Raw genomic sequence first — 13906 nt, forward strand, 5'->3', positions numbered from 1 at the left:
TGTGCGCGGTTTTAGGCGGGGTTTAGAGGTGGGCTTGTGGGGTTGCTGGGTGTGAGAGATGGGCTTGAGAGGGGTTGCGAGTGGGATGTGACTTTGTTGGGGTTGCCGAATATCAAAAAATGGTTCCTCGACAACTCATCATGATTAAGTTGAAGTTTAAGATCGCCCAGCACTGATCTAAACACTGCTCTAAAATTAAAAGCCTGTGTGATATATACGAAGCAAAATAAACCTCTCTGCCACTTGATCATTGACCCAACAAAAAAAGTAAAAGCAAACCACCATTGTATCTGTACATGCAGATATGAATATGGTTTCGTGTATAAATGCTCCAGTAGAGATTTGAACTCCAGATCTTCGCATTACAAGTGCGACGCCTTACCCCTTGGCCACAAGAGCTGAATGCCGGGGTGTAAGGACTTGGCACTTATGGGTGTTGCTAGGGTGGCGGTGTGAGGAGAGGGGCACGGCGGAGGAGGGGGAGTTGATGGGATTTGATATGGCGGAGTATGGAGGTGAAGTATAGGTGTAGGTAGGGTGTGAGTGATATTAGTGCGAGTATCGTAGATTAGAATGGCTGAGTGTTGTGGTTGGAGTTACTTAGTTGGTGTGGGTGTACTGGCTGGGGCGGAGGGTTTGAATAATAGTCTTGATAGAATAGACAGAGTGCGGATAACGTATGGGTTAGGATGCAAAGTTAAGATCAAAACCTCGAACTTGTTCAACCCGCTTTGGTTTACTCCCGGAGAGGGAAAATTAGTGAAAGTAGTACTAAACCCCAAAAATTAACTCACATTAGCCTAATATCTGCCAAGGTGATCTTTTAACTCCAGTTTTCAAGGCGATCAAAGGTTCCTAAGCGCGCAGATGAGATACTACTAGTAGGCTTTTTGCTACATAACCTCTGGGTACGCACTTATATACCGGTTGAGGCTTTATAGAAGGTTCTTTTGGAACGTACTGTCATATGGCTAGACGTTGAAGCCATTGCATGTAGTTGTAGTTTTGCGCTCTGTGCTACCTGTTCTCACTGCCGGTATCGGACAACGTCTATTTTCACAATACTCGTATGACGCGTGTCTCCTTATATTCACCTCTTAGTACTTTATGGGGGAGGACAGACAGTCGGCATTCCTTCCTTCTCTTCTCGGCCTTGCCCGCGACACAACAATACAATCATTTTTTCTGTCCCCAAAGCGTTCCGAGTATTAACTACGGCCACATCTATTCATGGGCTGAGCTGCGCCGTGCTCAGAAAAGACATTGTCTATTCGGGTGCGTTAAAGCACCTACGTGTAAAATGAGAACTACTACTAACTACTAGCTATTAAAATATTCTCATGAACTCTGGTTAGGGAGCTCGAGGGTGTCGTGAAGATCTTATACGAAGGTCATAGAGCTAGAGTGATCTGGCTCCAGACTACTTCATGGAATTTAACGCGGGAATACACTCATGGAGTCTAAACTCAGCTATATCTCGTGCGAATTTCTGGCTCGAGATTAAGTTATGATTTCTATTGTACCTGGCTGGCCGCGGCCGTAGTAGCATCACCATGACTAAGCAAGACGGGTGCTGTTACTCTCAACCCCAGGTACTCAAACCCAAACCCCAAGTCACTTGCGATACGTTGGCATACCTTTCCACCTTTAAAGCTTGAAATTTAAAGCGAAGAAGAGGGGTCTAATCGAGATCCTCTGTATCTCCACAGATGATGTGCTACCTGGTGCAGAGCGCTGTTTTAACTAGAGATTTGGGGGCGGGCCTTGCGATTGGCTGGATTGCGTGTAACATGGGAGGGGAGAATGCAGATTCTGCGGAGATCCCGGCTTAGTAGGTTAGGCTCGGCCCGCTGCCTCTGTTTGCATGAAGCTTGGCAGACACCCTTGGGAGGGGTGGGCGGATATTCTGAGAGCAGGTATGTACAACAAGCGCGCGTCAGAGGCGGGGAAATTCTACATGCCCACACGAGATCCAGGAGGGGAATACCAGTACTACTAAACCCCGGCCTACCTTTATCTTCCCTTGATATATTTTGCTAGTCGATTAGTCTGAGCTGAGGGTATTGTTGCTCGCAGTGATTGGTAAGGTATGCTATATTGTTATTTGGATTGCCTTTGATTTGGTTGCTGATATCTGTTTTGCATTATTTTGTAGCATACGACACATAAACCCCCACATAAACCAACATGTCAGTCTCTTTTCCTCAAAACGGGACAGTCGACTGGACATCCTTGACTTCAATGACGGTATCCGTGCCGCTTACTCTGATGAGTCGACTATCACAAGCCGGGGTAGACCAATACACTCTTGAGCTTGTCAAGTTCTATGGGCAATTCATGAACCTGCCGAGCCAACATCTCGAGGTCGTGGAAAAAAGCCTCCTGCAAGCAAAAAAGTTCGGTTTCTCAGCCAACGCTCTTTTCGTGGGTACCGGCATATCATTGGTTCCATCACTATTGGCGAGAACTAGAGGAGGAATAGCCTTTGCTGCAGTCACAATGGCTCTTCGCGCCTCCTTCGAAGCAAACTTCGCAGCGAGAGTATTATCGGAATGGCTGAGCTTTTTTGAGAGACCAGCGGAGCTTTCATTACCATCGGTAAGCCAACTTCAAGCTCTTGGCAATGAAGTTGCTGGCTGCCCTATCGACCCGGAAATAGGCCATGTTATTTGGGGGCTCGAGAAATTGTTTGCAAAGAATTCAGGGACAACGCAGGTCAAGACAGCCAAGAGCGTGATAGCGCCTCCTCATGCCCAAGATTTAGCCAGTGCTATCCATACTATAATCACCATACGACCAGGTCAGAATGTTGTTATGAGGTTCAAATCATCTGTCGGACCAAGTGCGACCTGGCTCGCAGCGTTTGCCTCTAAGACAGTTGGGCTAAGTGTTTCCTTGGAGATTGGTAATAAAATCGTCTGGGAACAGCAAGAGAAATATTCCACCGCGTCAGGATCTCGTGGTCACCTTCGCCTGGTGATTGAGGCGTCGATGGATCCGGGAAACCCTAATCAACTTCAAGTCCTCAAATCAGCATCTGTTGAGATCACCCTACAACGCCAGGAAGCAAAGGTGGAAACTTCTTTCAGAATATCCCCCCAACCAGTTATAGATAGAATGCTCGAAGACATTTTCGATAATGCCGAGCAGCAAAATTTGGCGAGGGAATGCATTTGCAAGGCGGCGCATCATCTTTCTCAGAAACCAGCCGTCTTTGTCAACCAGACCGGCATATCGAAAAGCCCAAGGGTTACCGCCACATACCTGATAAACAAGAATCAAACAAAAGCTGCCCTTATGATGCTCGGGATCGATTCTGACTCCATAGACCTCTGGACTACAGAAGCAAAGGCAGTTATGGCCAAAGGACAAACACAAAAGATTCTGGATAGAAACGAACCACTGCCGAAATGGACCATGGAAGAAAATTTGACGGACCAACTTGGTCTGCCCTTCCTCGCCGCATTTAAGAGGCTACATGATGCAAGCAAGCAGACGTTTTCAGCCAAAGAACTCGGATCTTGGACAAAATCGCGTCTTGATGATTTCAAGAGGATTCTTATTCTTTGGACAGTGTTTACATTTGTCTCTGTACTGGTCCCAGGTAAGGATGTTATAAATCTTGATGGCAGAGCGTGCAATGGGATAGAGAAGGCAAATGGGGTCTTTTCGTCCTTTAATTCTTTGTGGCAACTGTATTATTGTAAGTTGAATGACAAGGGATTTATGGAGTATGTCAAAATTCAATCTACATTCGGTTTTGGCGCTCAGGAAGTATTCGATATTGGCGGTCAGGAAGGTATCTTCAAGACGTACTGTCTTACAACTTCGGCGGTTCACTCGCTCGCTTTCGATTTACTTGGAGGTTATACGGAGGCGTTCAGTACTTCGAATGGCGACACCGCTGGAGCCGTTAATGGGGGTACTTTTGTTGTGATGAGCACTCTTCTCGAATCGAATCCAGCACGACCAAGAGATGCAATGACTATTTTCGTAGGCCAAGGGGCAATCTTTGTTAACCAACAAGCAACGTCCTGCCTAAAATCTCTCAGCCGAGGTTTTAACGAACCATTAGAATTTAAACCGTCCTCCGAGTTTCAAGCATTTGGCCAAGCACACCCGTATATCCCAGGGAGCAAGGATTCAAGCGATCTTACACAGATAAAGATTAATACGAGTCTCTACGTTTCCGAGAAGCCCGATATATCGTATGCGGCTTGGTCGCTGAATGGTCGCGATGGAACCGACGTGCTATTCGACGTGCTACTCTCCCCACATCAAATCTTGCACAATATTGTTCATGCCCACTTTATAGACTTTGACGCACCAGCCAGTCAAATCCCCTCGTTTTTTATAGAGAAACCCTTCTCCGAGAGATATAAAGCGGACGAGCTATTTGTCGAGAATGTGGAGGAGTTGTGTTCTGGGCGCACCAATGGTTTGGTCCAGCTGGCCATGGCCTCGAAAAATCATGCAGCGCAGATATTGGCCTTCCATTACGCTTTGTGCAATAACTTGATTGTATATGTTTGTCCTTTTGACCAGCTGGAATCCGTTTCCCCTCGATATCCGGGGGAAGCTTGTGTGATAGTTACATGAAAATCAAGCAGCTTCTATCTATATATTGTGAGTGCATCTATCAGTTAGTTATTTGGATACTATTCAAGACTAACCCCGGCACTGCTAGCCTCCATATCTAACGGCTCGAATTTTGGCGGTCTTGGGGGGGGGGGGGGGGGGATCAAATACCGAACATTGTATTGTAGCTTTCATTGGCATGTATTATGAAGGTCGTTTATTGGCCAGAGATTCTCAGGTTACCAGTCACTTTACTTTCAGTATTGATCTCCCCGTAAATTGAGAGAGGTTGGCCCAAAATAGTTTGTTGGTCCATTACATGTGCAAATTGTACGTATTAACGGGGATCTGCTATTTCAATTACGTGCCATATACCTAACACTACTCGCTTGCTAGCTGATCTCCTTTGAATAAAAGGAAGATCTGGAATATACCTTTTGCTTTCTTCTCGCCGATAGTCTTCTAGGTGGAATTGGTGGTGTGTGCGCGGCATTTGATAGACACAAAACCGACACCGACTTAGATTTTCCCGGCCTATAATTTACATCCGTGATGCCGAGAAGGAAACCTGAAACCTAATATTAAGTAAGCATGTATCCTCGCGTCTAATGTGATACATATAGCTGTCTTCTGAGAACTTACCGTATAAATGTTCCTACCCGCGCCGGAATTGTTATGTCTCTACGCACAAACGCAGCCGCTCTGGTAAAGGCCCCGTTGACCAGGCGGAGAACCGCCGCGCCTGGGAATGAAAGAATGGCGTTGGGCCGGATTGAGTTGTGATTGGTAAATAAGCTCTCTTTCGGTGCTAAAATGCGGGGAGGAAGCAGGGTGGTCGGGTACGGGCATTGTATTGGGTGATGACCTTGATCTGATGTGAAATAGGTGGTGGCATTGCATACATCAAACATCACTCGCTCTCAATTGATTGGGCGTTTCGAAAAATGTCTGTTGCCGGTTATCTGAGCCCTCGTCTATGAGAGTGGGTCCGGAGCGTTAGTGAAATGCGTATTACCGAAACTGTTCTAGCTCTGTAGTGGAATTGCAAAAGAGAACAGAGTTCCCATTCCGGGCTGCATCACAGTCGGTCACTCGCACACCGAACCGACGTGGCAACCAATTCCTTTTAGTAAGCTTATATGTGGATGTAAACACATCACCTACCGGTAATTCTCGAGAAATCCACTATCTCCGCTTCGCTAAATCTTAATTCCGGGTGAGAAAAAGTACATACATGTATGTATCTGCACGAATCCGTGAAGTTTGATACGCCAATTCGCCTTGGTTCGGACTTACCACATACAAATACGGAGATAGTGGATTATTCGAGAATTAACGGTACATGTACACCCGTGTCTAGATAATTCCTGGAGCCCCCATAGCAACGGAGTCAACTTTTCGAAACTGAACAATAACAACCAGATACCTATAGAAGAAAATATAGATACAGGTAGAATAGACATAGTCTCTATTTCCTATATGGATATTTTCGGGTTGATGCAACGAACTGCTGATGAGCTAGAATTAAAAGAGTATTGTTTGTAGTATTGTTTCATACAAGTATAATTAGACCTGCCAAAAGCGGAGGCCAAAGATACAAAGTAATGTTTTTTCACAACTTGTTTTAGGATATTCTTATTCTACATTCTCTCTTTAGCTATCCTGTCCAATCTTGTATGAAAGTTCACTTTGGTTGTGGTTAATTGAGCCGTGGGAGTCCCGTTGCCATGATGGAGGGGCTCCGGGAATTTTCTAGACACGGGTGTACATGTAGCATTCTCAATGCAAGCCTAATGCGCCCACAAACATCTTTCCTATCTTTTCCTTACCCGCTTGGGGGAGAGGCCCTTACAAGCACTGATGGTAGTAACAATTAACCTTTGTGCAAGTGTACACGGGGTAGCACCGGTGTGCTCAACCCCATCACGCTGCCCATGCATACCGCATCACTGGCACAAATCAGCAACCACCCACTCAAAATTCCACAAAGGATACACAAACCTTATTCACACTCCCAATCCCAGCGGTTGGGCCCGGCGGTAGCGTCACCATACCCGAACCCCCGGATCCCAACACCTTCGTGTAACCGTCTAACACGGAACGCCGGACCTGGAAGTGAGTATGGCGCTGCGACACCGGGCGTTACGTAGGTGTATGCGCCTTAGAATGAGATGCCGGCGGGGAGGGTGCTGGTGCGGGCGGAAGTCACCTCGATCTGAATGTATCCATGTATAGATGAGCACTGCGGGCAGGTCACTGGTGAACGCGACATTGCCTTTATGGAGGGTGGCAACCTAGAGGCGGGGGAGGTACATGTACTTTCCGGGAGTGACATTGATGATGGCAATGTGCGTCTTACCCTTGCTGATGTGCGTTAGCTAGTGGGACCAGAGATATTGATGTGATATAGGGTCGAAGGGAGTTAGTACAAGGAAATGAGCTTTTTCTCACCCTAGTTGGATATTGTACCGGCACCTTGAAAGAGCTTTGCCTAGAAATTTCCAGCATCGTTTCTCGCGGCGGTAGCTATGTATGCGGGGTTTATCGGGCCCTCGTGGGCTATAGTTCCCACCCCCAGCATCAAGAGCCATGCAAAATGGCAGAAAAGTGCACGTGCAGGAAGGAAGCCTAGAGATGAAATGATATCACCATTAGTCGACCTAGAGTCATGATGCCACTCCAAGGTGAAATTGCCACCAGATTTGACTGGGATCGATTTTATGAATACGAGGGCCATCGGGTTCATATGTGAATGAAATTATTCACTGGTAGTCGGCCAGAATTACTTGAACTTTCTGAGTAAAACAAATATCTCGATATGATTAATCTCTTACTACTTGATCAAAGTAGCCATATATATGATCATCATGTATTTGCCTCTTGTTTCGCAGTATGTCAGCCACCAACTCGCTTGAAGACGCGAATTAATTTTATATAGGAATATGAGACGGAAAATGGGAAGAGATACCGTCACGGCATGCACTTGAAAGATAGAGCGCAAACCTGTCTCAGCGGAGGAGAACTCCTATGCTACCAGACCATGAAACGGTAGGACACGAAGTAGTAGTAAGGATGTCAACTTCGACTTTGTAGTGGCACTACCCCGAGACTTCTGGATTCATTTATCAAAATCCGCGCAATGGGTAAAGTGCGTTAGATAGATCAATTAATTCAAAGATTTCTTCCTAGAATATCGAATTTTTTGGAGTCCGATACGATACTAGTCGGTCATCTCCGGGCAAGCTAATCCCTTTTCTACATGTAGAAAGCTCGTCATTAAAGAATAGAATCGAAATAGTAAGAGGTCAATCAAATTTCAGTACCAAGCGAGAAAGAAAAACGGTTTCGCGGGCCTTAATCACCCCAGAAGCGCCAGCAGTCTTGGCAAGTAGATACTATTGGTCTATTAATGTGCACCAGATCCTGTCGTTAAAGCTGGTGCCTCCAATGAATGAGTGGAATAGGTATGTATATAACCCACTCACATTTAGTGGAGGACAGCCATTGAGTAATTTATGTCAATCGAGGATGTTGAAGGCGTGCGTTAAAGAAGCTCCCGATTTAGGAAATTCATCTTGCAGCTGCCTATCGGTCAGTATCCCGATTTTTCTAGACCTTCCGAATTCTCTATACAAGAGGAGCTCGTACAACACAGGCAGCCTTTTTTCCCCGTTTATGACTAAGAGTCAGTCTTACCTATGCCTTGAGCCTTTATTTAGGATCGTTCTAATATGCTGACAGAATAACAGCCCGAATACATGTACTTCTGGGGGTGAGAATGAGAAAAGGTTTCCCTCCACCTAGTCAACGTCAGTACTAGAAGCTCTCTAGGAGTAGCTATAGACTTACTCATACGCCCACAGTAAAGCCGATTTGCAAAGGTAAGTGAAATGGGCCTGCCTTGAGTAGTGCAATTAGCCACCTTAGACATGTTCCAAACTGCGCCTCGGAGACCATACTTTCAGATGATATGCTATTCCTTCCTTCTCATATACTGTTTCCCCGCTATACATCATCAAAAATAGCCTTCAAGAGCGAAATTTTGAGGCTGGGATTGATGATCATCGGTTTTGCTCACTCTGTCCCCAAAGGTGTCTGAAATATTTATGGCTATAGAAGTAGGGATAGGTGGCGGAAGAACGGAGCCTCAAGAGAGCAGACGTCTCAGTTTATTGTGTGTGTATGTAAGTAGCCAATCATAGTTTACTCGAACACAATCATGGATGCGCTCTTAGATGTCATGTCAGGTGACCTATCGGGCCGTTCGTCCCATAAATTTAAACTCTCTCATCGTGACACACATACATACGTGTCATGGACCAACGTCACACAATTCTGTACCCATCTCCTACAGACCTGTCAATATCAAGAAAACGCCGGCGATTCATCTTTTTCCCCCGAAACTTCTAGGGTTCTAAAACAGCAACAGGTGAGAGCTAATCCACCAAATCCGAAATCTAAGATTAATGAGCGAGGCCGGGAACGCACTTAAAGCACAGTCAAACGAAACACCCCCCCCCCCCCCCCACACACACACACTCGATGGGTAATGGCTAATCACATCTAATGGCGGATATAGGCTTGAGACCAATGGTAGAGCTCGCTTTGGCCATTGCGAAGCCACACTCAGTTGTACTGTATATGCACCCCCTGTCCGCCATCAGGCAGATACATGTACATATGATCCGCTGTTATTCTATCAGTGTAATACCCAACTCGGTGGAACTAGTCAAATATCAACCTCTTAATCACTGCTGTACGTGCTCGGTCTTGTTCCAGGTTTTCCGAAATCCAACTTAACTGGCGTGGCCCTGCGGCATAGGAGGCCTTTTTCTAGAATAAAATACTTGATGATCTATTACGAGTCCATGGCCTTTTGCCTACATTACATAGAGCCGGTAAAATAGCCTCTTCCTTATTCTTTTTTGGATTTCTGCATTTTGTGGAAGTAAGCGCGGATTTTATCCCCCCATTGGGTATTTTACCTGTGCGAATTGAATCTGACATGCAGATGTCATTACGATCACGTGTTCAGATCATCGTCTATCACTCGCGTCTAGTAAGTGATCGTTGTGACAAAATTAAGCTTCTTGTATTACATATCCAGGTCCAAGCCTACGTACAAACCCTGTGGGGCTATTTGACAGCAAATATAGCCCTTAAAGCATCCGTTCCAGGTCGGGAGCGAAACCGGCACAGATGGAAGCAGCGCATTTCAACATAAGAGTTTTATCGCTTATCATCTGGAAGAAGACTGATAACGTTATTTTTAATATAATATGTCACCTCACGGGGAGATCCGGGACATCTATAGCAGAACCGAACGATACTCTAGCCAGTCAACTGGGTTTGAGTAACCACGGGGGAGCTCGCACTTACAAAACCTGAAACTTTCCAAGACACCCTCTTCTACTATTCATCTCGCTAATTTGTATCAAGTAGATCATCGCGTGGCTACAGCCTCGAAACAAATTAACGCCTAGTGGTCCCTGCACATTAAGTGCTGGGATTTATCCATAATATCCCTGTCGAAACGTGGATAAACGTCTAAGCCCTCTTCCCTCTGGAGACGAAGAAACAACAGAATAGAAGTTAAATACTCGCCATAGCGATGCATACATACTCCACGTATGCTCAGTCCCAGTTGGCGGCAAATGACGCAAACTGAGTGGTATAGCACTTATATGCACTGCGCATTTGATCCAGGATTAAGCAACCCCTGGAGAACTTGCATATTAACAGCGGATGCTCATAAATTTACTAAGATCTGCATGTAGTAACGTTTCAAGTGATTCTGTGACAAATTAAGACCAACACCCCCCAGACTTTTAGCTTAGGATAACTTAGGTTCGTGGAGTAGTTCTATCACATTAGCGCTATATAGGGGGAAGAAAATAAAGAATCCTCACGTGAGTTCATTTATTTATTAGATGTACAACACGCGCAGCTGCGCATTCCAGGGAAATAACCGTCCTGACTATAACATTCATATGGTATCACTCGGTGGCTCATATTTCACCTCAGCACTTACGCCGCACTTCTCGTATAATTATAGTTAACTTGTTTGAAGAATTTTGTGGTTTATTCCGAATATAGTTAATTAGCTAATTTCTTTTTTTGCACTGCCCTGTTTTCGGGCCGGCTGGAGACCAGAGCACTTCACGGGACAGCGCCGCAAGTGTCATAGAAACAGACCACTTATCCCTCGCACCTCTAAAGCTCCCCATCTTTGCTAAGTATCATGTCTCAATGATTTGGCTTGCGTGGGAGAATCGGCTAGTGCTACTATGTCTCAAGTTGGCAGCATTTCAGGAATAGCTTAAGGGATACCGGAGTTGCATGTAGATTTGAGATTCAAGGGTTGATTGTGACTCTTTTATCAAATAGAAAGGGAATAGCCAGCCATTAGAGGGCGCTACTTGGCTCAACATCTGAAAACTACCCTATGGTGTCCCCGATCTTAAAGGTAACAAAATTCAATCCCTTATAACTTCACCACCACAATAGATATCAAAAATCTGTCAAGAGAAAGGCTAGAAATAGTAGTGAAGAAGAGATTGTCTTGACAGATTTTGATATCTATCATGGTTATGAAGTTATAAGGGATTGAAATTGGCTGTTTTTGTATGTAAAAAGCGCCAAGAGTGAACGGAGTGGAACAGTATTATACCCATTTATACCCCTTAAAAAGCAAACCTGCCTGAGCCGTGGCAGTGAGGCACCAAGCTGGCTAGAAATGGGCCCTCTTATTGGCCTTTGGAGTCAGATTGCAGCCACGATTGTTCCACTTCCATATGCGGCGTGTCACCTTTAAGACTGGGCGCACATACATCTAGGGCGCCCATTATTGATTGCAATCCAATGACTCTATCTTCATTACTGTAATATAAAATAATTTTCTTTTGGCTAGAATGAGGATTCTGATCTGAAATAGGAAGGAGAATCGATTCTTGATAAGCGAAGAGAAATGCTTCAAGATGTGGTTATGAAAGTGAATATATTTCTGGCTTTATATTGCATCATAGTAGCAAATTTAACTCTTCTATATCATGCTGTATGTAACAGTATTCACAAGTTAATTCCCAGTTAGTGAGACACGAGAAACCGCAAGGCCATGAGAACACAAAAAGATAGACCAGAGCATATTTCTAAAAAAAAGAAAATCTGTTTTATGTGTGTTCCAGCAAGGAACAATTTCAGTTCTACCCTCAGTTTTCTAGTACTCAATCCCTCATATCTATGGTCAATTCTGTATTGTACCACAAGAACATGTAGGGATAAGTTCCACGGTGCGTCATCAGGCGCTTCTGATTTTCTATTTTTTGTACATTACCTTTCACAATCCATATAGATCTGAATGCAAGTATTCAGACGACATGTAGAGATATAGGAAGAAATCTCTAGTCTAGTAATATAACGCTCACAAAAGACCAATTAATGTCATACTAAAAAGATGAAAGGAAATAGAGAATACCAGCTCTATTTATAGGAACATTCTAGATAAATATGCAATTATCACAAAGAAATGCGTGAATAAAACCTCTAAACTCCTTAAACTGGACCCCCGGTACTCCCCCCTTGACAGACGAAAAACAAAGAGAACGAACGAAAAAAATAAAAGAAATACATCTTATGTAGCATGCATATTTGCAATACCAGTGAAATGAAATATAGTAAACCGTTGATAAGACGACAACCCTTCGGCTCTTCATTCCGATCTCATCCAAGACTCGAAACGACCATAACCTCGACGGAAAACAGCTTCCCGAACTCAATAAGCTTTCTAGAGAGCTCATCCTTTTTGAATCCATCATCCCTAACGCATATGAGGGCCACCGGTCTGAAGTCTTTCTCTGAGATAGCCTTTGGCTTACACAGATCTTGCCAGTCTTCCGACTCCCACCACTTACCTCCTTCTCCTTGGGTCGCTTTCTTGACCGGCATCAACAGGAATTTCAAGACCCAAGTGACATCTAATGGTGATCGATTTCCGTCGTACTCATCGAGATAACCCTTGAGAATATCAGCCGGGCCGTTTCCGGAGGGTTTGATGACCGGTGTGGAAGCAATCATTTGCTTGAATTTCTTGACCGATGGGTGATCGTCCCAACCATGAAATATCTGCCCCACTCCGTGAACTTCGCAGGGGTGGGCAACAGACGCGGAACTATATTCCCCGACGCAGATCGCTGTCGGTTTTTGACAGGCGGGTCGATTTGTGATATGCTCCATCCGGCTATTCAAGAATGACCCCCAGCCATTACCTCGAGAACCTGGCGTCTTATTTTCTTCTTCTGCGGATGGTGCGCTGAAGACCATGTCAATCTCTGCTGCTGAAAATACTGGAGACGAAAGATCATAAACGAGATGCGCACAGAGAACAGGCCACTTGAAATGGCGGCGTTTCCTTTCTCTGGTTGTAGGAGACAAAGCTTGCTGTGATGAGGCCTGGGAGAGGACCTGGGCGGCCTCGGGATGGTTCATTGAATTCATGCTCGAGAGATATATCCACTTGAAGGAGACCTTTCGATGAGATATGCTTGAATACTATCTTTTCGACGTATGTATGTTTGTATGTATGTATGTATGTCTGCTTGTTTGTCTGTTGCATGTATGTAGGTTTTTATCAGAGACTTTGTTCGCCTTTTATTCTAAACAGATGAAGTTTCGTTTTTATGCAAAGCGTTGTGTGCCTTAAGGTCAGAGAATGGGTGTATCAGGTTCGGTATAGCTTGGAAAGGTTCTGACTCCACGAGTGCCAGTCGAGCCGGGAGAGAAACCGGTCTATGCAACGCCTACAGTATTACTTCTGGTATCAAACTAGCAGGACGAGGCGGTACCGCAGTAATGCTTTTCTTTTCCCCTACTCCCTCTCTTCATACAGCTATGTTTGCGGCGTGGCATAACAACAAGATATTCTAGATCATTATGGAGTAGTAAGTTGTTTTCAAGATAAGGTAGAAGTAGAAGGAATGGACGCTCTGTCTGCCTCGTTATTCTCCAGCCCTTGCGTATGCTTCTTTTCAATTTTGGCCAGCGGGTGGCGCATGGACTCTTGGCTCCTAAGCTAGTTAGCCTTGTACAACAATTCTAACGAACGACGGGGTTCTATCACCTTAATTGTGGTTCGCACCGCGATCAAACTAACTTAAAACCTGGTTATGAACTCACGATCCGCATCTACTGATTGAAGCTCAAACTCCGGTGCGCAGTCCCCTTCCATACAGCGGGGATTGGAAACCTCCCGGACCAAGAGTTAAACTATCAACATTCTTTACCGGTCCCCTGGCATCCCGACTATGGTGGACCATATAACAAATATAGTCCA

At 45.0% G+C, this 13906-nt stretch overlaps 3 protein-coding genes across 3 annotated transcripts; 2 read left to right on the plus strand and 1 right to left on the minus strand.

Annotated features, from left to right (window-relative positions):
* Positions 1-2187: 2187 nt before the first annotated feature.
* H6S33_004227 (uncharacterized protein) lies at positions 2188-4599 on the plus strand (the record flags this gene model as incomplete). Its single annotated transcript, XM_044835940.1, has 1 exon — positions 2188-4599. One exon carries the CDS (start codon positions 2188-2190, stop codon positions 4597-4599), a length of 2412 nt encoding a protein of 803 aa, XP_044690965.1.
* Positions 4600-8684: 4085 nt separating this feature from the next.
* Positions 8685-9415, plus strand: H6S33_004228 (uncharacterized protein; the record flags this gene model as incomplete). The annotated part of the gene is made up of 6 exons (XM_044835941.1): positions 8685-8762; positions 8814-8840; positions 8989-9007; positions 9158-9252; positions 9308-9334; positions 9401-9415. The coding sequence occupies 6 exons, from the start codon at positions 8685-8687 to the stop codon at positions 9413-9415; spliced, it is 261 nt and encodes an 86-aa protein (XP_044690966.1).
* Positions 9416-12297: 2882 nt separating this feature from the next.
* On the minus strand, positions 12298-13071 carry H6S33_004229 (uncharacterized protein; the record flags this gene model as incomplete). Its single annotated transcript, XM_044835942.1, has 1 exon — positions 12298-13071. One exon carries the CDS (start codon positions 13069-13071, stop codon positions 12298-12300), a length of 774 nt encoding a protein of 257 aa, XP_044690967.1.
* Between the last annotated feature and the right edge of the window lie 835 nt (positions 13072-13906).

The sequence above is a fragment of the Morchella sextelata genome (assembly GCF_020137385.1).
Source record: "Morchella sextelata strain SCLS chromosome Unknown scls_17, whole genome shotgun sequence".
NCBI classification, from domain to species: domain Eukaryota; kingdom Fungi; phylum Ascomycota; class Pezizomycetes; order Pezizales; family Morchellaceae; genus Morchella; species Morchella sextelata.